At 42.9% G+C, this 22,000-nt stretch overlaps 3 protein-coding genes across 3 annotated transcripts in view; 2 read left to right on the top strand and 1 right to left on the bottom strand.

Annotated features, from left to right (window-relative positions):
- The first annotated feature begins 15 nt into the window (after positions 1 to 15).
- On the top strand, positions 16 to 7,703 carry LOC138951822 (SRA stem-loop-interacting RNA-binding protein, mitochondrial-like). The gene is made up of 4 exons (XM_070323376.1): positions 16 to 159; positions 2,049 to 2,107; positions 4,627 to 4,734; positions 6,936 to 7,703. Exons 1-4 carry the CDS (start codon positions 99 to 101, stop codon positions 7,020 to 7,022), a joined length of 315 nt encoding a protein of 104 aa, XP_070179477.1. The 5' UTR covers positions 16 to 98; the 3' UTR covers positions 7,023 to 7,703.
- The window catches only part of LOC138951816 (uncharacterized), a 76,900-nt gene continuing 58,171 nt past the window's right edge, over positions 3,272 to 22,000 (top strand). Inside the window, exon 1 of the mRNA XM_070323370.1 lies at positions 3,272 to 3,292. The gene's annotated coding sequence lies outside the window, so the exon portion shown is untranslated. The remainder of the gene's footprint in view (positions 3,293 to 22,000) is intronic.
- Positions 11,009 to 16,012, bottom strand: LOC138951821 (uncharacterized). The gene is made up of 3 exons (XM_070323375.1): positions 14,622 to 16,012; positions 13,104 to 13,372; positions 11,009 to 12,650 (listed from the first exon to the last, which is right to left on the bottom strand). The coding sequence occupies exons 1-3, from the start codon at positions 14,731 to 14,733 to the stop codon at positions 12,234 to 12,236; spliced, it is 798 nt and encodes a 265-aa protein (XP_070179476.1). The 5' UTR covers positions 14,734 to 16,012; the 3' UTR covers positions 11,009 to 12,233.

A 22,000-nucleotide genomic window follows, 5' to 3' on the forward strand; every position in this document is an offset into this window, starting at 1 on the left:
CGGCCATAGTGTCAGAGCAATCAAGGGACGTTACTCCACAGGACACAGCCACTAAGGGACGTTACTCTTCGCGACAATCGGCGAGCATCACAACCACGATGTCAGGAGCACGATCCTTCAAACTGTTCGTGGGCAATTTGCCGTGGACTGTGGCAAGAAGTATGTTACATTGTAGGATTTTAAACGAGGTTTATTTTGACCATACATGGTTTTATGATGAACGAGCCGATCGATTTGCTGAAAGATATGATATGCCGTAATTCTTTCATCAAGAGACTGACCTTCACAAATGTGGTTTTGGATCAGTGTAACTGATTTATCATTTTAGAAAGATTTTGTGACAGGGCTTGGGAACTGCTTAATCGGAAGGGAGAAAGTAGAAGACAGTAAAACTTTCGTACACTGTAGCTTAGACTTAATTATCTCGAATGTACCTCTCTTGTCTTATTCAAGAAAATATGTCCAACTATAGTCTAGTATAGCAGTATAGGTCTATACAAATTAAAATGTTGCATGGTTCACCTCAGAATGAGCAACCACAGAAGGTGATGCTGAAAATCCAACCCGCATAACAGGTGTTGCTGATCCACTCTGGCATTAGGAAGTGTGCACACAATTTTCCCGGGCCTGTGAAAATCCAGGTTAATTCTCAAGTTTTTTGTCTATAAAGAATGTGGTTTGAGTTGGGCATTTTTTATTGACGTCTTTCATTCGGGTAGCGCTGTTGCAAGTATTCACAGAGCTGCCAGCTGCTACACTTTCAGTGTAGCACGCTATGCTATTACGCCAAGCTTAGAAATTGCTACGCTCAAACAAATAATCAGAAAAATGCAACAGTTGTCCGTTATTTTGTGAGTCCTAGTACGCAAAGATTGCCGACTGCATGTGGAGATGGCCGGCTGCTCCCATGTGAAAGGCCTACAATGTCTCGCGTGTTTGTTTTTGCCCAGTATTTTCAAAGCATAGCAACTCTTCCACAACCCACAGAATAACTTAGTTAGAAATATTTCAGAACATTGTCCGTTGATTTAAACAACGAGTATACATATATATTTGTGTTAGTTTTCAACTCAGTCATTTGCTAGAATTAGATTGAATTTGGGGCATAGTATCCTTTGAATACATGTGCTTCTTCTTCTTCAGCGTTCCAGAATTTTCTGGTTACGTGTGAGCTCGTTTGCCCATTTGGGTTCTCCACACTATACTCTGCGAGCATAGTCAGCTTCACTCCGGTTTCGTTGAGTAGGCATGCTGGGTATTTTTGTGTTTCCATAACCCACCGAACTCTGACATGGATTACAGGATCTTTTCCATGCGCACTTGATCTTGTGCTTGCGTGTACACATGAAGAGGGTTAAGTCACTAGTAGGTCTGCACTTAAGTTGACCTGGGAGATCGGAAAAAATCTCCGTTCTTAACCCACCAGGCGGCAGCGACAGGGATTCGAACTCACGACCTCCCGATTAGGAGGCCGACGTCTTACCACCACGCCATTGCGCCAATCCAATGTATTTATATGTGTGCCGAATTGCCGAATTTACGGAATCAACAACATTGTGCCCATTTCGCGTAATCGGCAAAATACTGCTGATTACGCAAAAATTGGCAGCGTTTTGCTGAAAAACGCTTGAAGGCTTCTAAATTTTCCCATTTTGCAGCCACTTTTGGGTTTTAAAGTTCTCAAATGCCTGGGATATCATCACACTTCAACAGCTAGATACTCCAATGGATCGCAATTACATGTATCGATAAGTTATGGCAAAAAAGTGTAGTTTTTGTGCCTTTCCAGAGTTCTGCTCGACACAGACCAACACAGACCATAAAAACCATAATAGGGAGGTAAAGCAATGTTAATGCAATGTTTTGGTGGCACAAAAAGTAACAGACTGGCTGCCACTTTTGCGAAATGGGCAAATTTTTAGAAGCCTTTACGCATTTTCACATAATGGGCAGTGTTTTGCCGATTACGCGAAATGGGCCAAAATTTGCCGATTCGGCAAGACATATTTATATACTCAGAGTCATACTGCTTACTCCTTTGTTTTCAGGGGAGGTCTCAGAGTACTTCAGCAAGTTTGGAACCTTGAGGAGTGCATCTGTTGTGTTTGTGAGTATTGTTATTAATTATGTTATTGTTTTAAATATACAGTGAAACCCTTTTTTTTAAGAGTTAGACCTCCCAAAATCTGAGAAAATCAGGTCTTAAAATGGGGATACATTTATAGAGGATATGAACAGAAAATCTGAGAAAGCAATGTATTGAAAAGGGTGTCTTTAAAGGGGGTTCTACTGCATAATTATATTTTTATCCCTGAAAGAACTCTCTGATTTGGTTTTGAAGTAGACAGCAATTCTAAATTTGTGTAGACATTGGAAGGGTAAAAGGTTTATCAATTTTCTCAAACTTTGTGTGCCTTTACATCTTGACAACTTTAAATGTACTTTCCTATTCTTTCTCAAACGGTATACACACATTTTTGACTCACATGCGAAGCAAAAGTGAGTCTATGTACTCACCCGAGTCGTCCGTCCGTCCGGCCGTCCGGAAAACTTTAACGTTGGATATTTCTTGGACACTATTCAGTCTATCAGTACCAAATTTGGCAAGATGGTGTATGATGACAAGGCCCAAAAAAACATACATAGCATCTTGACCTTGCTTCAAGGTCAAGGTCGCAGGGGCCATAAATGTTGTCTAAAAAACAGCTATTTTTCCCATTTTTCCCATTTTCTCTGAAGTTTTTGAGATTCAATACCTCACCTATATATGATATATAGGGCAAAGTAAGCCCCATCTTTTGATACCAGTTTGGTTTACCTTGCTTCAAGGTCAAGGTCACAGGAGCTCTTCAAAGTTGGATTGTATACATATTTTGAAGTGACCTTGACCCTGAACTATGGAAGATAACTGTTTCAAACTTAAAAATTATGTGGGGCACATGTTATGCTTCCCGCAGTGGGGCACTGCGGTTATGAAATTAAAGGCCCCTCCTGTTTTTGGAACCGCAGGAGCTTTCTAGTTTGCTGTTAGGTAGATTTTTGGTTCCTCTTTCCTGTCATGCTCTCTTTTTCTTCATGAATTCTTTTCTTTTTTCTGCCTTCTTGCTCATTCACCTGTATTTTTTCCAAAAATCTCTTCTCGCCGCTTGTCTCGCGATTCATGTATGGTTTAAAGGCACAGTAAGCCTCCCGTAAACCATCACAGAGCTCCCCGAGCGTCTAAATACAGTACAAGCATACTTCCATTTGAACGCTCACCGAACGGGAACATCCTGGCTGCTTTCTGTCGAGCGTGAGACATTTTCAAAGAATTTATTTTCGTAGACTTGTTCCGTTAACAACAACGGCGCCTCGTTTTTGCGCTAGACCTAACTTTTAAAATCTAAATAATAAATTGACAGCTTGTTACACAAACATTCTTTAATCATAAAAGAATTCGTTTTTCATCAAGACAAGATCAGAACAATTCGAAGTTGTGAAAGTTTAAAAAAAGAAAAGCCCGGAAGCAGGGTCACGCAAGGGTCGTAGCAGACGACGGCCGGTTTATCAGTGCAAATCGCCGTTCCTCTCAACAGTCAAAAGCCATCGCTAGAGTTCTTGTGAACCACAGCCGTTGTTTCGTGCATAAAAAAACGTGCTATTGTAGACAAGCTCACGTCGAGTCGCATTCAAATGACTAACTGACGACTGCATTGTGAAAATGGAAAACTGGATCACACGGGTTCACGATGGCTCAGGGGTAAGATAAACCACGCAAAAATAAATTCTTTGAAAATTGTTTGCTCCTTACGGAGGGCACCTAGGATGTTCTCAATTGGTGAGTGTTTAAATGAAATGGTGTTTGTACTGTGTGTAAAAGCCTGACCGTATCTGTGATGGTTTACGGGAGGCTTACTCTGCCTTTAATCTGTTAGTGTTCTGATGTAAGTCCAGCAGTAGATAGGTTAAGCCTATTTTAACATACTGGAAACTGGTAATCTTCCAGTAGGTATTAATTTAGTTTTACTAAAGCCTGCTGGGACACAAGTAATGGGTTAGTGCATTTGTAAACAGGAATCGCTTGACAAGTGGCCCCTTCATCCCCCCCTTCCTCGTCCTGATATGGCTCTGCGTAGTCGGCTGGACGTTAAGCAACAAATAAACAAACAAACATGTTATGCTTTCATCATGAGACACATTTGGTCACATATGATCAAGGTCAAGGTCACTTTGACCCTTATGAAATGTGACCAAAATAAGGTAGTGAACCACTAAAAGTGACCATATCTCATGGTAGAAAGAGCCAATAAGCACCATTGTACTTCCTATGTCTTGAATTAACAGCTTTGTGTTGCATGACCTTGGATGACCTTGACCTTGGGTCAAGGTCACATGTATTTTGGTAGGAAAAATGTGTAAAGCAGTTCTTAGTGTATGATGTCATTGCTAGGTTTAGTTATTTGACCTTGACCCTGGTCATGTCAAGGTCAAGCATGTGAGTCGTATGGGCTTTGCCCTTCTTGTATGTTACAGTGGGTGCACCTCTGCCAGTACTAAAGAAATAGTTTCTCATAGAATTTAACATGGTGACTTCCATAGGTTTGATATCACATGGTAGTAGATTACAGTAGAAGTTTCTCCTTTTAGAACCAGGAGACAGGCATGTCCAAGGGCTATGGCTTTGTGGAGTTTGCCCAGAAGGATGGGTACAGCAGTGCCGTGGCTCAAGACCATCATGTCCTGGAGGGGAGCAAGGTATGGTAACTAATATCATTGGGCACATTTTTAAATTTTTTATTTAATTTTTTTTTCCCGATGACTAAACATTCATTACTTTTTTTTAATTTTTTTTAACACAAGCGGTTGTGGCTTTTTATTGGCTGAAAATCATTTGCGCTGTGTCCCCTGGATGTCGGCGAAGAGTTGCTTTTCTGGATAAGTCTGCAAAATCTAGTTTTGTAATTTTTAATTCATATTGAAAGTTCTAGAGTCAATGGCGGAATTTGAAAGAATAAAACAAAATGTGGCCTTATAATTAGGTATACAGGGGTTTTGCAAGGATTCAATATTCCTGACAAATGTTCCAAAATGGCCACTAAAGTTTCCACAAGTTTTGATAGCTTAATTAAAAGGCACTCTTAGACGTTAACTTTTTTTCCCCACCGAGAAAAGGGTTTGGCAGCTCTGCCAAAATAATCGCAAAGTTTTCAGTGACTCGATACAACCTTTCCCGCCTGCTGACACTAAACCACAGTCCTGGATATATCAATATTGTTAGTTCATTACCTTCCGAATAAGCCAGATCCCTCCATCATTACTTTCTGAGTATGATAGAAGCCCACACCATTACCATCTTGATGACGTCAAATAACAACATTATTACCTACACTGAGAAAGCCATAGATTGACAGGAGTACATTTACGAGGCCAGTAGTCTGCATTACTATTTTCTCAGTAAGCTTTGCTAATATCATTGCATCCTAGACAAACTAAATATTATTAACATAGTGATGTTACTAAACCTATTCCCAAACAGTACAGGGGAACCTGTCCTGACGCCCACCTCTTCATAATGACTACCTGCCCATTACGACCACCCCAAACAATCTCCGAAGACTTTTACCCTGGATTATTTTTCTTGTTCCCTCTTTTCCTTTCTTTATGATGTATTCAATTACTGCGAAAATTGGGTCGCTTCCTCCAACGGAAAAGCTAGTTGTGCTACCCAGGTGTGTGCATGTTTGGGTGTAATCAATGATCAACCACCTGCAGAATGACCGGTATTTTAGGTGCCACCATGCTGACACAGGGGTGGGACATGGATACCGTTTCTGAGTGTGAAAAAAAAGACTACCCGTGTATGTCCCGGTCCGGATTTGAACCTGTGACCCACAAGACAACTTTTGGTCGGTCATTTGGGGTTGCCTTTGTAGACAGGTTTGACTGTATCTCTTTACAAGTAAGAATCTGTGTTCTGACAAAACTCTGTCACTATGTCACATTAACAGTTTAAATCATGTAATTACATTATAACCATTTTTGGGGAAACCTTTGATTAAAAAAATCAGTTGTTAGGTATGACAAATTTCATTTCTGTTATTTTTCAGATTTTTTAAACCAGTAAAATGATGAGTAAAATTAGGGCGGGGATGTAGCTCAGTCGGTAGCGCGCTGGATTTGTATCCAGTTGGCCGCTGTCAGCGTGAGTTCGTCCCCATGTTCGGCGAGAGATTTATTTCTCAGAGTCAACTTTGTGTGCAGACTCTCCTCGGTGTCCGAACACCCCCGTGTGTACACGCAAGCACAAGACCAAGTGCGCACGAAAAAGATCCTGTAATCCATGTCAGAGTTCGGTGGGTTACCCAGCATGCTTTCCCCGAAAGCGGCGTATGGCTGTCTAAATGGCGGGGTAAAAACGGTCATACACGTAAAAATTCCACTCGTGCAAAAAACACGTAGTGTACGTGGGAGTTTCAGCCCACGAACGCAGAAGAATGAGTAAAATTATCCCTAGGTCCTGAGTAACATCAGTGATGATTTGAACGAATGAGATGCTAGCATACTTACCTTTCACATAAGCCAGATGTAACATGTTATAACTCTGCAGTGGATATGCAATAACAAACGTGGATAGCTCGAGCGGAAAAAAAAGATAAATTGCAGTGAGGTTAACAGAAACAAGAGTTAGTTTCCAGGGGCAAGAATCATTGTCAATGTGAAGAGTCCTAGAGATGACAGAGTTGTTCCCCCTGAATTCACTTTTACTGTCTAAGACCGAGCTTGAGTTATGTCCCTTGGTTTAGTATCTGTGTGTTCTTCGTTTCAAAGGCTTGTGCATCTTGAAAGATAATGCTTTACATCGTCAGACAGTTTTCAGAAACTTGTTGTTTTGTTGAAAAAGTTTCTTTTTGGGAAGTTTAGCACAAAATCATGCCCACATTTTTGTTGTTTTTCAGCTGACGCTTGGCTCATTTTATTCTGGAAGGCAATCTTCATCTGCTGCCGGAAACCCAGCAAACCAGGAAATCAGTCAACCATTGTGATGGATAGCTGTGATAGACATTTCTCAAAATACACGGTGTTTTGTATTGTGTTTCGTAATTGAAGGCAGCAGACCATTTCTGATACAGTGAAATGCCCCTTTTAAGACTCCCCCCCCCCCCCCCCCCCCCAATTCAAGATGTCCGCCCTTTTAAGATCTTACTTTTTCAGATTTTCTGTTCACAACCTCTGTCAAATTTATGTCCAGTTCAAAACTCCCTTTTAAAACCCGATTTTCTCAAATTTTTAAAGTCTTAAATGGGGGGTTCAACTGTACAAGAAAATGACCCTTTTAGAACCCCTGACTGAAGGCCTCTCCCCGCATAAGACCCTATTTTTTAGATATTTTGTGTTGACAATCTCTGCAAATGTACCTCTGTTTAAAGATTCCCTCCCTTGTAATACCTGCTTTTGGAAGATTTTTGGAGGTCTTAAAAGTGGGGTTCCACTGTACCAGTAACCTGACAACTAGTGTTCTGCCAAAGGTGGCATGCTGTCATGACAGAAGTAGGAGATTTGAATGCATCACAAGAAGCTGTGTGAATGTGTAAGCATGTGTGTGTTCATGCCATCTATGTGGAGTTTGCTTGCATTATTGAACATTTGAATGCTATGTGAGTTAGTTACAGAAGCAGCTGTGTAACAAACAAGAACATACTGTAAATAAACACATTTGGATTCATTTCAATGGTTCTCTTGTCTTCTTATGGTTATCAGTGGATACATACACATGTAGATCTTACTGTAATCATTAGCGAATTTACTCATTTCTCTTTCACGTACGCACGCACATACGCACATGGCACTCGTGCATTCAAAGATGTTCAATCATACATATGCTATAGTAATTTTGAATACTGAAATCACATTGCATCTTGAAATTCAGAGCAGCTCTAAAACATAAAATAGTGAGGGAGGCAATGAAAAACGTTCATAATGCATTCATGAATAAATGAACGTAACTGAATTCGAAGCTCTAAATAGTACATGTACAATCACTGAAAATTTGTAACGGAAATTTTTTTCAGAATTGATTGCTCATCCTCTGATATTTTATTTTTTTAACACTTAAATTTTAAATTTTTTATTAGACACAACCAAAATACACACAGCTGCATCAGCTTAAAGACACAGTAAGCCTCCCGTAAACCATCACAGATACGGTCAGGCTTTTACACACAGTACAAACACCCTTTCATTCAAACACTCACTGATTGAGAACATCCTAGGTGCCCTCCGTAAAGAGCGAACAATTTTCAAAGAATTTATTTTTGCGTGGTTTATCTTACTCCTGAGCCATCGTGAACCCGTGTGATCCAGTTTCCCTTTTTCACAATGTAGTCGTCAGTCATTTGAATGCGACTCGATGTGAGCTTAAAAAAGTAAATTTTAAAGGGGCTTATTGTCCGTCAGGTCTTATTGCCTATATTGGACATGAATTGGTTTATACGATTCGAGTTTTACGCCCTCACGGCTTTTTGATGTTTGCGTGTTTAGGTGGTATCAGCCATCTGCACTTATGGTAGAATGACCAAGATCTTTAACGTGCCATTGTGGTGACACGGGGATGGGAGATGGATACCGTCTCTGGGTGTGTACATAAAGTTGACCCGTGTCCGTCCCGGCCTGGATTCGAACCGGCGACCTCTCGATCACAAGTCCAGTGCTCTACCACCTGAGCTACCCGGGCCCCCAAATGTGAGCTTATCTACAATAGCACGTTTTTATGCACGAAACAAACGGCTGTGGTTCACAAGAACTCTAGCGATGGCTTTTGACTGTTGAGAGGAACGGCGATATGCATAAACCGTCGTCTGCTACGACCCTTGCGTGACCCTGCTTCCGGGCTTTTCTTGATGAAAAAAGAATTCTTTTATGATTAAAGAATGTTTGTGTAACAAGCTGTCAATTTATTATTTAGATTTTAAAAGTTAGGCCTAGCGCAAAAACGCACCACGGTCCAAAAACATTCTGATAATCATCGATCCACGGCTATCGCCAGTTTACATCGATAGAATGAGACCCGAAGGGAAGTAACTCATTTTTGACCTGAGTTCAGGATGGGTCCAAAAAGTGTTCGAGACAATCTGCAAAATTAATTCTTTAAAAATTGCTTGCTCTTTACGTAGGGCACATTGGATGTTCCCGTTTGGTGAGCGTTCAAATGGAAGGGTGTTTGTACTGTGTGTAAAAGCCTGACAGTACCTGTGATGGTTTACGGGAGGCTTACTGTCCGGGCGTGATTTCCGGTATTGAATATTCATAACATTAACAGCCGTCCAGCACCAAAACGAGGCGCCATTGTTGTAGAGGAGCAAATCCACGAAAATAAATTCTTTGAACATTTCTCACGCTCGACAGAAAGCAGCCAGGATGTTCCCGTTCGGTGAGCGTTCAAATGGAAGGTATGCTTATACTGTATGTAGACGCTCGGGGAGCTCTGTGATGGTTTACGGGAGGCTTACTGTGCCTTTAAGCCTTGAACAGTCAACACTTTACCATAGCAAGACTTGGAATTGTGACAGAATAATTAAATGCAAGTTACACCTGCTGGTCTTCAATTTCAATTTGCCAACACAGCTGATGTTGTCCATATAAATAAGAACAAAGGTAATGTCACTTTGGCCCCCCGCGGGTTCGGGGGAAGAATTTACCCGATGCTCCCCAGCATGTCGTAAGAGGCGACTAACGGATTCTGTTTCTCCTTTTACCCTTGTTAAGTGTTTCTTGTATAGAATATAGTCAATGTTTGTAAAGATTTTAGTCAAGCAGTATGTAAGAAATGTTAAGTCCTTTGTACTGGAAACTTGCATTCTCCCAGTAAGGTAATATATTGTACTACGTTGCATGCCCCTGGAGCAATTTTTTTATTTGTGCTTTTGTGAACAAGAAACAATTAAGAAGTGGCTCTATCCCATCTCCCCCCCCCTTTCCCCGTCGCGATATAACCTTCGTGGTTGAAAACGACGTTAAACACCAAATAAAGAAAGAATGTCACTTTAACAGCTGCTGTGTCTATAAATACCACTCGCATAAACCTCCAACAACCTAGCATATGACCACGTCATGTCCCAAACAGACACGAGTTCTGGGGACAGAAAACCCAAGTTAGCATAGCATAGCAGCTCCAACAACAGTCACAAACGCACTGTTCATAACATGTTTATGAAGGGTAACTTTACATTATATTACATGCATTTATAATTTATTACACAAGTTCAGAGGAAAAAAGACAATCTAAGTGTGAAATTCGTGTTTTTTTGTATTTTGTTTTGCATATCATTCAGACCTGCTTTTGTCAAGGACACAAAACAGAACTCTCTTCTCTCGCTGAGTCTTGGTTTTGATGAGTATGCTCACAGTCACTCTTGCAGTTATTAATGAAGACACAGTTCAGGAACTGCATAAACATACGTTTGTCCTAAACTGCACTTCAGCGTTTTCCAAGAATACTGAAGATTCAACAGTAGAAGTGCTGTAGAAGATACAAGCTGGATCCTCACATGTTGCTGTTTGCATGGCGATACACCACTGGTCAAGCTGATATTGTACTGGTGGGTTTTTCCATTCTTCAATTGGAATTCACTGGATTAGTGTGAGTCAAGAACCATAGATCTATGTGCAAATGCAGCTCAGTATATAACGCGATCCCCTGGAGTTCTGACTGAAATGGATGGCCCACAGAGTGATCCTACGCATATGAACATATTTTTTTGTTTGTTTGTTTGCTTAACGCCCAGCCGACCACGAAGGGCCTTATCAGGGCGGTGCTGCTTTGACATATAACGTGCGCCACACACAAGACAGAAGTCGCAGCACAGGCTTCATGTCTCACCCAGTCACATTATTCTGACACCGGACCAACCAGTCAGCCCTAGCACTAACCCCATAATGCCAGACGCCAGGCGGAGCAGCCACTAGATTGCCAATTTTAAAGTCTTAGGTATGACCCGGCCGGGGTTCGAACCCACGACCTCCCGATCACGGGGCGGACGCCTTACCACTAACGTCCCGTGAAAGGACACCTGTTGTCCCTCGATCTATCACCATGACCCAAATGTACCTGTCACGAAAGGCCACCTACAATGCACGGAGAACTCCGGTTGGTCCCATGGGTATCCGGCTTTCATCGTAGGTAAAGAGTTGTGTAGAGCCTCTAGATAAAGGTAAACAAAAGAAAAAGAAATAAGAAAAGTAGGTACCTGATCAACCTACAGACGAGCGCGTAGCCTTGTGGTTAAGACATCAGCCTCCCGTGTGGAAGGTCACGATTGGGGTTCAAATCCAGGTCGCGCCTGGTGGGTAAAGGGTGGAGATTTGTCCGATCTCCTAGCTCAAATTCCCGCAGTGGGGCACTGCGGTTATGAAATTAAAGGCCCCTCCTGTTTTTGGAACCGCAGGAGCTTTCTAGTTTGCTGTTAGGTAGATTTTTGGTTCCTCTTTCCTGTCATGCTCTCTTTTTCTTCATGAATTCTTTTCTTTTTTCTGCCTTCTTGCTCATTCACCTGTATTTTTTCCAAAAATCTCTTCTCTTGCCGCTTGTCTCGCGATTCATGTATAGTTTAATCTGTTAGTATTCTGATGTAAGTCCAGCAGTAGATAGGTTAAGCCTATTTTAACATACTGGAAACTGGTAATCTTCCAGTAGGTATTAATTTAGTTTTACTAAAGCCTGCTGGGACACAAGTAATGGGTTAGTGCATTTGTAAACAGGAATCGCTTGACAAGTGGCCCCCTTCATCCCCCCCTTCCTCGTCCTGATATGGCTCTGCGTAGTCGGCTGGACGTTAAGCAACAAATAAACAAACAAACCTAGCTCAAATTATGTGCCTGCTAATGCCTTAAACCCCCTTCGTGCTAGTGCACACACAAGCACAAGACCAAATACGCGCCAGTCCTGTAGTAATCCATGCCAGAGTTCGCTGGGTTATAGAAACACGAACACTCCTAGCATGCATCCCCCGGAGTCGACGTACAACTGCGTAGATCAGTAGCATGGGGGGAAAACGGCCATACACTTAAAATCCCACTCGTGCCTACTTAGTGTACGTTGGGGTCGCAGCCAAAGAACACAGAAGTGAGAAGAAGACCAGAAGACCTGTGTTTGAAGACAAGCCTAGAAAGAAGGCCTCCGCTGGTCTGTTTAGGTCCACAGAATGTCCCAGAAAGGAGGAAAATTCTCACAGAGACTGCACTCACTTTGTCAGATCATATCAGTACGGTCCACACGAACTAACTCGACGAGCTAAGGGCGTCAGCTCTGTGTTTCTCTTCTTCTCAGGCAGCGATCGTTCGTACTGACTCTGTCTTCTAGCCGCCCCCTTGACTGCTCGCAACGGAGGCAGATGCAAGGTGCGAACAGTGCCAACCGAGGCCGACCGAGGTTTTTCGACGAAGATGTCCTCAGACTCCAAAGTGAAATCGTCGCTTGACGAGGAGTCGCCGGAGCAGGAATAGCCATCGCCGAGGGGAGCTTCTCGCCTGAGCACGGTTTTTTTCGGGTGAAGCTGGAAGGGTGTGCGGGCGTACTTGACCTTGGGTCTGTTGAGCACGCCGTTGAACTTGTCGAGGGTGTCGTGGTAGTCCACCAGCTTGCCGTCCCTGTAGCCTATTGACTTCATCTTCTCCACCTGTGGGCAAGGGAGAAGCGGTGAACGTGATTGACTGAGTGGCTAATAGCACTTGCTCGCGTATGCAATCATACGGCCCCCACACACACACACACTGGGCAGCACACACACACACAACCGCGCGCGTGCGCACACACACACACCTGCATTCATGCATGCATGCACCCGCACTCACCTCAAGAGTGTAGACGTTTTCGGTCTGCGCACACAGACACAGCCACACAGCTACACACACACACACACACAGGCGCATGCCCCTGAATAATTACTGAGTATAGATTGGACTGCGGGGTCTGCAGATTCAGTCCAGTCCTAGTGAACTCGGCTGAGGTGGGTTTTCTTTTCTTCCTTTACTAGCATACCAGTCTGAGCCTCGGAGAGCCTTTAGTACACGTGAACATTACTTTGAGTGTAGTACATGCTTGTCCAATCTAAAGACACGGCCACACTCACCTTTCTGAGTCTTCTCTGAGTGGGAGCCTTTTCAGAGATGATCTGGTCCACTTTGGGACGCATAGAGTCGAGACTGGCGCCGTCGTAGATGCCATTCCTTGGGGTCATCTCGGGATCCAGGGTGGAGGACTCCCTGCAGTTCCGGAGGCACTTCTTCAGGGCGTTCATCTCCAGCATCGACTTCTTCACGGGGATTGTCTTTTGCCATGACCTGAAGCTGTCGCTTTGCTTGGTCTTGTTCACCGACTTCTCCAGACGGCTCAGCGACTCTGCGTGCAAAGTTGTGTGGAATAAAGCGGGGATGACACTGATGTGTGTGTTGTAAGGTACAAGTTAATTTCTCCGGTTGAGCTAATAAAGTGATTTTTTTTTAAATTGTATTTTATTGTATTGTACTGTATTACAATGTATTGCAATGTAATGTATTGCAATATTATGTGTATTTTACTTTTGTATTGTATTGTACTGTACTGCATGAGTATGATCGTAACACATGTAACAAATATGACATTTGGACCCGTACCCAAGCGTACGGTTCAAGCGGACCAGTGTATGAGTATTCACTGTGTTGCTTGCTAAAGTTTCATTTCGCCTATCGTAAGAAATCGTCTCAAAACTTGCTTGACTAAAATCTTTACAAAAATTGACTATATTCTATACAAGAAACACGTAACAAGGGTAAAAGGAGAAACAGAATCCGTTAGTCGCCTCTTACGACATGCTGGGGAGCATCGGGTAAATTCTTCCCCCTAACCCGCGGGGGGTACGCCAAAGATTTTAGTTGCTTGTAAAAATAAAGTTTAATTTTGTTTTGTTTTAAACCAACGTAAAAGTTTGGTTGCATCGTCCACGGGGTATGTGCACAGACAGACGGACATAACTCAAAGTCATGAAGATACCTAGTATGTGTTATAGAAGAGTGAGAGGTGATATGATAGAAGTGTACAAGTTCATGCACGGTGTGTATAACTGCAAGAATCCTCTCGAACTCAATCAGGAGTCTGGTACTAGAGGACACTGTTATAAGTTAAAGAAAAACGCATGTAAAACCAGCTTGAGACAGCACTTCTTCACAAACAGAGTTGTAGACACTTGGAATGCCCTGGACACGTCAACAGTGGAGGCGCCGTCATTAAACAGTTTTAAGAACAGAATTGACAGTGTGTTCAAGGACTACATGTACTGTGCTAGGGTTATAGCCACCCAGTGTTTGCCACGAAGGCCACTACCAGCCAAATATATACGTCACCGGAAGAAAAGTCTAGACAATAAGGCACGATCAAAAGATCGTTACACTAGGCCATCTTAAAGTTAGGATAGTCAATAGTACTGGTCAAAAGATCAAATATAGGCCTCGCGGTCTTAGACATCTGCAAATTTCTTATCTTATCTTATCTTATAAACTGATAAGGACATAAGGAGAGAGAGAGAGAGAGAGAGAGAGAGAGAGAGAGAGAGAGAGAGAGAGAGAGAGAGAGAGAGAGATTTGAAACGCCTGGACGAGGAAGACTTTTGTACCTTTGAGTTTATCATTGGTGATGGTGATGTTCTTCCTTGCATGGTTGAGCTGCTTTTGAAGGACTGACAATCTCCTGTTGTTCAGGGTAGGCAAGCTACCAATGTTCGCCATTTTGTTGTCCTGATCTGGATGGCTGGTCGGTGTACACAACAAAAAAGGACTTTTTGGAAATCCTTCTAATTTCCAGTTCTCAGGTGTTGACCAGCCGCATTATCAGTTGTTACTTTAAACTTTTGGTTTGGTCGACCAAAACACACGACCAAAACTGAGGGCTGTATTGGAATCCTTTGGATGTCCTGTATTCATCCGTTGAACAGCCACATTACTGCACTGACCCGAATATTTAAGGAAATGCCTTCAAGTTTATGTCCTGAACAATCTTCCACTGTCCGTAGCATTTCTCTCATGTACGTTATATTCCTTTTGCGTGTATACATAATCCGTTCATGCCATACAAGAAAACTTGTTTTGGTCTGAAGTGGGAAGAGTTCATTCAAAGGTCTAACACGCTGGGTACATATTATTTCATTAAAAGCAGACCCCGATTTAACTACGCACAACTGTCCTATCCAATTTCACGGTGTGCGATCATAGTGGTATCACAATGCGTCACAATTAATTACTTATGAAAGCTGACGACTCCACATGACAGTCACCTTACTGCCGGATTATATAGTGCCGCTTTGAAAGTTTTTGGAGGAAATCACTTCACCATGATGGAATATAATGTTCCACCGTGTGCGGTTAGTGAATTATTCTCCAGTCCGTCACAGAATAGCCTGTGGTACTACGCAGGCCAAACACATATGATGATTGCGCCTTTCCTGCCAAAGGGATTGCTAGACTAAAGATCAATCGTGCGAAGAGAAGATGGCAAAACAAGATTGTCCAAGATGATCAGGCACATTCACACTGGCTGCTTTTTCGACTGACCCGAGGTTGTTGTTAGTACCCAACTTGACTGGACAATAACGGCATTCAAAAGCGCAGGCTATTGCGCTGACAATACAGCTTGAGTATAGTACAGTTAGGATTAATAGGACGTGTTTGCCGGGTCGGAACGAATCAGGATTAGTTGAGATGCTTTGAAGCGTTAGTTGGACGAGAAACCTGGGTAGTAGGTCAGCGAAGGGTTGGCCAATCTCCCAAACAATGCACTTGTACAAGGTGGCGGGAAGGATAAGGCACGTCAAGATTTCACCGTCTGATAATCCATTGTACTGTTGGTACCTTTTGATACAGACGGTTTATGGCCGGCTTGTATTGTCGGGACTTCCTTTTGTGACCATCTTGATTAATTTGTGCTTCTGTGTCAGTCTTAGCCTACTGTAGTTCTTTGCCACTTGCAATAATTCTTATCCCCGCGCATACCAACGATGTCAATCTGTACAACTGAGAGGCCTGCTATATATATCATGTAGAACAGTCATAACTTGACTTGCTCTCTGAAGAACCGCCGGGTTCTACACAATGCAGGGATGTTGCAAGGATTTATTTTCTTTGTGGTAGATTTTCCAAAATGGCCATGTATACAAGTTGGTTTTGTGTGTGTGTGTGTGTGTGTGTGTGTGTGTGTGTGTGTGTGTGTGTGTGTGTGTGTGTAAGTTCTAAGGCAGTCCCTTATGTTAACGTTCCCATACGCTGTGGGGGTAACTAAAACGGCAATTGTTCCTAAAAAGCGGCAAAGTTAGTTTTTGGAGATTCAAAATAAGTTTCGAAGTTTAGTGGACTTAGCGACACCAACCAAAATCCTTAAAATGTGGTAGTCTCGACGAGGACTGAACGAGGTTTTTAGTGTCGATCTGGGGCGGGGATGTAGCTCAGTCGGTAGCGCGCTGGATTTGTATCCAGTTGGCCGCTGTCAGCCTGAGTTCGTCCCCACGTTCGGCGAGAGATTTATTTCTCAGAGTCAACTTTGTGTGCAGACTCTCCTCGGTGTCCGAACACCCCCGTGTGTACACGCAAGCACAAGACCAAGTGCGCACGAAAAAGATCCTGTAATCCATGTCAGAGTTCGGTGGGTTATAGAAACACGAAAATACCCAGCATGCTTCCTCCGAAAGCGGCGTATGGCTGCCTAAATGGCGGGGTAAAAACGGTCATACACGTAAAAGCCGTGGGAGTTTCAGCCCATGAACGAACAAACAAAAGTGTCGATCTTTTAGTTTCAAGTTAGACCGACAGATTGACTAAATGTTTTGATATCACGACTTGTTTTTCTCTCTCATATAATTAGTGAAATATAAGTTCTTTCTTTATTTGGTGTTCAACGTCGTTTTCAACCGTTCAAGGTTATATCGCGACGGGGAAAGGGGGGAGATGGGATAGAGCCACTTGTTAATTGTTTCTTGTTCACAAAAGCACTAATCAAAAAATTGCTCCAGGGGCTTGCAACGTAGTACAATATATGACCTTACTGGGAGAATGCAAGTTTCCAGTACAAAGGACTTAACATTTCTTACATACTGCTTGACTAAAATCTTTACAAACATTGACTATATTCTATACAAGAAACACTTAACCAGGGTAAAAGGAGAACCAGAATCCGTTAGTCGCCTCTTACGACATGCTGGGGAGCATCGGGTAAATTCTTCCCCCTAACCCGCGGGGGGTAGTGAAATATAAGTTTATACGCTTGCATGACGGAAGCCTAGTTTGTAACTGAGTCAAACCATTTTCAGAGGCGAAGAAATAACTACACGTTTAAATTAATGCCAGTGGCAAGGAACCAAAATGACCAAGAAAGAAATACTGCGAACAGCGAACACTGAAACTGTTCCCGAAGGACGCTAGGACTTGAAATTATCGATGACGATACTTTCTGTATATTTTTTTTGGTTTAAACCACGCACACACGCACAGATAACGTTTATAGGGAAAGGAACGTAAACCCAATAGCAAAAGCAAACAGCAGCGAACCCAATCTTGAAAAGGAGAGAGAAAAATCAAAGTAAAACGTAGAGGCTTAGTAGTACTTCCCGTACAAATATGATACCGCTCGAAACACTTATCGGCATTCGAATGCTAATGTCGATCATGGCAGTTTTGCTGGTACATGTACATGTATGAAGGTCTGAAGACAAGTGGTTTAGCCGAAATGCCAGAATAGGCTTGTGGGTCAGAAAAGCGTGGTCTACCTGATCATGATACCTGTTTGAGTCTTTTTTTGTTTAATTAATATTTGTTTGACAGGCCCCGCCTTGCCCCCCCCCCCCCAACATACACAGGCAAACAAAGATTGTGTACTCACTGTAGGATTTGACTAATTTTGCCAGCTTGGTGCGGCTGACCACTGCAGAGTACTCTTCACGGGATGGTGCGTGCGTGTGTGTGTGTTTGTGTGTGTCAGTGTGTGTCTGTATGTATGTATGTATGTGTGTGTGTGTGTGTGTGTGTGTGTGTGTTTGCGTGCGCGCATGTATGTGTGGTTGAGTGGGTCTGAGTGTGTGCCAGGATTCGCAGTTCTAGAAGAAGAACAACGGTTAATAAAATAGCTAGCGTGATCTCAGGTGGTAGTGGTTCTTTGTAACGGAATTTCTGCAGTTGGGCATTGCACAGACCAGAAGCTGTTAAAATCATGCAGCTGCCAGTTGTATGACGTAGCAAAGTGCACATTTAATGCTACGTTTACACTATGTTCCCGGCGGCCACGGCAGCCCCGTTCGCCCGAAACGTAGTGCGCCGTGGGATTTTTGCCATTTTTTTCTCTCTGTATTCAAGTTTTGTTAGTTCCTGTCAAGTTTTCTCACGGTCTATCACGGTATCCGTGACGTGCCGTGGGGGGAAAGGGGCCGCTAGTCCCGGAGGCTTCAAGGCGCACTGCGGTTCGACCAGCGGTCTACCACGGATGCCAGTACGTTCCCTCCCGGCCCGACACGTTCTGATTGGTTCCCTCACGTTTCTCACGTTCTGATCAAGGTCTGACGCGTTTTTCACGTTCTGTCAAGGCTGTCTATGGATGAAACGTGGACGCCGGGCAGCTTTGGAGCACGTTTGTTCCCACGGTAAAAAAAAAAAGAAGGCCTCCCAAGCAATAGCAATCATTGTATCCTGTACTGTATCAATGTAGCCCGGCTTATTATATACTCCTTCTCAGACCGCGCGCGCCGTGTCAGACCGTAGTAGAACGCAACGCGCCTTAGCACGCCGGGACCGCAAACCGTCACACGCCGGGACGCGCCGTGATTGAACGCGACAAAACGGCTACCATACACCCTAGCTGGCCGTGAGAACCGTGGCAAAACGCGCAGCAACCCTGAAGCAACCGTGACAAAACGCACACTAAACGCGGCAGAACGCAACTAAACGTTAAAGAACCGTGAGATGCCGGGGAATACACATGCTTCCCGTCCCACTACGGACCCACTACGGACCGCCTCCAATTTTTGATAAGGCCTATTGCGTACTGTCAAGTTTTGTTGCGTTTACTCCGTTTCACTACGGCCTACTAGGTTTCTAATCTGCACCGTGACAAATTTGTTTACAGTTTAAAAATCTGGCACGGCATCCACGGCAATCACGGCCTGTCACGTTTTCCCATTCCGTCCCCCCACGTTGTCTCACGTGCATCCCGTTTTGTCCACGGTGGCCTGAAACGGGGCTGCCGTGGCCGCCGGGAACATAGTGTAAACGCAGCATAAGCCAGCCAGGTACAGTTACGATGCTTTAAGAATTGGATATAAGCTAGGCAGGTACCGCGATGTTTGAGTCCCCGAGCCGACGGTGGACCTGTTGGTTTCGCTGTCATTCGTCCTCGATCCTTTTTTCTGGTCACGAAATAGTTGCCAACAATGGGAGCATTATTTGATCCGAGTCCTTGCAACACTTGAATAGCAATTTAGTAAATGAACACTGTCATAAAAGAGGCTTACCACGGGGCACCTCTACAAATTCACTGGTACATTACTGCATTAGCAGTCGCTCAACAGTTTCGAAAGGGAGTAGTTTAGGAAAACAATAGTTTTGAGCAGGCATCAGTGGCTGTGATTACAAGATTTGTTTTCCAGCATCATTCGATTGCAAACGCTTTCCTGTCTAGGGACTGTCCAGAAACTAGCTGTGACTGTTTCTTCAGGTCACCGATGATCTGGGGGTGTTTTTGTATACCTCTGATGTTCAGATTATCCAAAAGGTAAAAGTCTAGAGGGGTTAATTCAGGTAAGTATGCCTACCGCCCAATGTCAAACCTCGTTCTATTGAGTCGATCCCGAATTTGGACACTTTTTTTTTAATTGCACAAAAGTCAGTCCATTTGACCTACAAACTGTTGGACTGTTCATGCATATGCTAAAGTTAATGAACGACAAATATAAAGTAATTCCTCCAACAAATGTAGAAATTATTAGCATGTATGCGTGTTGCATTTTTGGGGGGTCGCCTTGTAAAAACGGGTAAGTATCATAATTTTTATACCTATTTCATGCTACCGTTTTACGCATCGTTGCTCTTTGCGCAAACCAAAAATGCTCTGCAGATTATGTGCACGGTATTAGAACACGGCCATTGATCCAGATTAGCATGCAGCGGATCTTATAAGTCACCTTCTGGCCTATGCGTATCACATTTTCTTGGCCGAATAAACAAGCGTTAAAAAATGCGTCAGTTCAGGAGCATAACAGTAACATGTTATCGAAAAGCATTCGTCAGTCGTATATACAGAGGTTTGGAATTAGCACTGAATTGAACAGTGCAGTTGTCTACGAGAATTAAAAAAGTGCACATTATAACACAGATGCAGTTGTAATTTTGCAATCTTTTACAATGTCACTCCTCAACTCGCTTCTTTTATGGCACACGCATTTATAGGTCCACGATAAGTGTCAGTGTCGCATGCTTCCTTACAGTAATAAATATGCTTATTACATCATTTGCGCACCACTTTAATGGACACACTGAGAATATCAAGCTTATAATTCATCTTACACATTTTCAACATGTCTCAATAATAATGTGTGTTATCTAGGGAGGGGGGAGATGCAGGGAGGGGCAGAAGAGGTTAGGGGTTTACCTGGCTCAAACTCACCCTTTACTTTTCTTCCCAACGCAGTAATTCCAGGGTAGCTAGGGCGGATACGGGGTGCTCAATTGTTTCATGAATTAGTTAAAGGTCCTTGTCTACATTTTTATACATAAATAGACATTTGACCATTAAAATGCCGAGTTTATTCTCTACAAATATCAAAAATACAACCTCCTTCGATCAAGAAAGACGAAGCAAGGGTTGCCGTTTGAAAATTCATTGTAGTATTTCAGCATTGTAGGATATCCTTATCTGGGAAATGCCCTCGGCAAAACTCCTCCCGAAAACCGTGCATTTCGTGCGTTTAAAAAAAATCGTGGACAGCGCTCCAATACCCAGTGTCAAACTGTTGCTGTGATTGTGTGGGCGTGGCTGTCAGCATAGTGACAAGAATTTGATTGGTCGCTATTTTAGGCAAAGCACATGTTCTCAGCAAACAGAAAACAAAATATTGGAAGTGTCCGAGACACTACCCAAAAATAAAAACTTTTGTTACACATATTTTTTTTCTATAACTTTTTTCCCCATGGTTCTTTCATCATCTGACATAACTTTTTATCGAAATCTAACCACAAGATTATTGAAAAAAAGCAAAAATGTAGACGACCACCTTTAAAGTGTAATCTGTGCCGTATACTGACAGAGGTGCAGTTTTTTTTCCCTCCCGTGAACTGCAATATTTTCAACGAATGGCATACTTACCTGTTATTTCTCGAAGCTTACATATTTCTGACTGTGTTTCCATCTTCACATAGTAGCCTACACACATAAAAACACTGCTTTTAGATACTTACTCAGTCTGCGTCTGTGTGTCTTATAACACTGACTTTACCGATACTGAAATTTTTTTAATAAAAAATTGGTAATTTTTATTTTAACTTCAGGTTTTTTCCTTCTAAGCATCGTAGCTTGCACACAGAAAGCACAACGAATAGAGACTCATTACGTCTTACACATTGTTTGCTCGTCAGTTCAAAGGAATTTTCCGCTATAACCCCCCACCCCCCTCCCCCCAACGCACACACACCCTATCTTCAAACTATCAATTTCTACTAGGGGTCATGCGCAATAATATGTGTGTCACTGTGTGAATAACCGGATGGACGTTTTGTAAGGCCGTGAATGTTTCCAAGACAACTATCGTTTACTCAGAGTCTAAAGGCAATGTCAGATGCAAAACACAAAACAGTGGTTTTTTTTTACAACAAGCCCATTTCAAAACGTGTGTTTTATCAAACTTGGAACGGGGTGGCAAAACAGAGGTGATAGAACGAATGAAGATATATGGCTTTTGTATTTAGTTTTAAACTGTGTCTCTTGTGGCATGCAGTGTGCCATCTCACTGACTATCAAAGAAAT

This window comes from Littorina saxatilis, linkage group LG17, assembly GCF_037325665.1.
Source record: "Littorina saxatilis isolate snail1 linkage group LG17, US_GU_Lsax_2.0, whole genome shotgun sequence".
In the NCBI taxonomy this organism is placed as follows: domain Eukaryota; kingdom Metazoa; phylum Mollusca; class Gastropoda; order Littorinimorpha; family Littorinidae; genus Littorina; species Littorina saxatilis.

Coding starts and splice junctions, on each gene's coding strand:
- LOC138951822 (XM_070323376.1), top strand. CDS start 99: ATGTCAGGAGCACGATCCTTCAAACTGTTCGTGGGCAATTTGCCGTGG. Junction 160..2,048: donor GCCGTGGACTGTGGCAAGAA/GTATGTTACATT, acceptor CTTTGTTTTCAG/GGGAGGTCTCAGAGTACTTC. Junction 2,108..4,626: donor GGAGTGCATCTGTTGTGTTT/GTGAGTATTGTT, acceptor TTCTCCTTTTAG/AACCAGGAGACAGGCATGTC.
- LOC138951821 (XM_070323375.1), bottom strand. CDS start 14,733: ATGGCGAACATTGGTAGCTTGCCTACCCTGAACAACAGGAGATTGTCA. Junction 13,373..14,621: donor CACCAATGATAAACTCAAAG/GTACAAAAGTCT, acceptor CTTTGCACGCAG/AGTCGCTGAGCCGTCTGGAG. Junction 12,651..13,103: donor CTCAGAGAAGACTCAGAAAG/GTGAGTGTGGCC, acceptor CCTTGCCCACAG/GTGGAGAAGATGAAGTCAAT.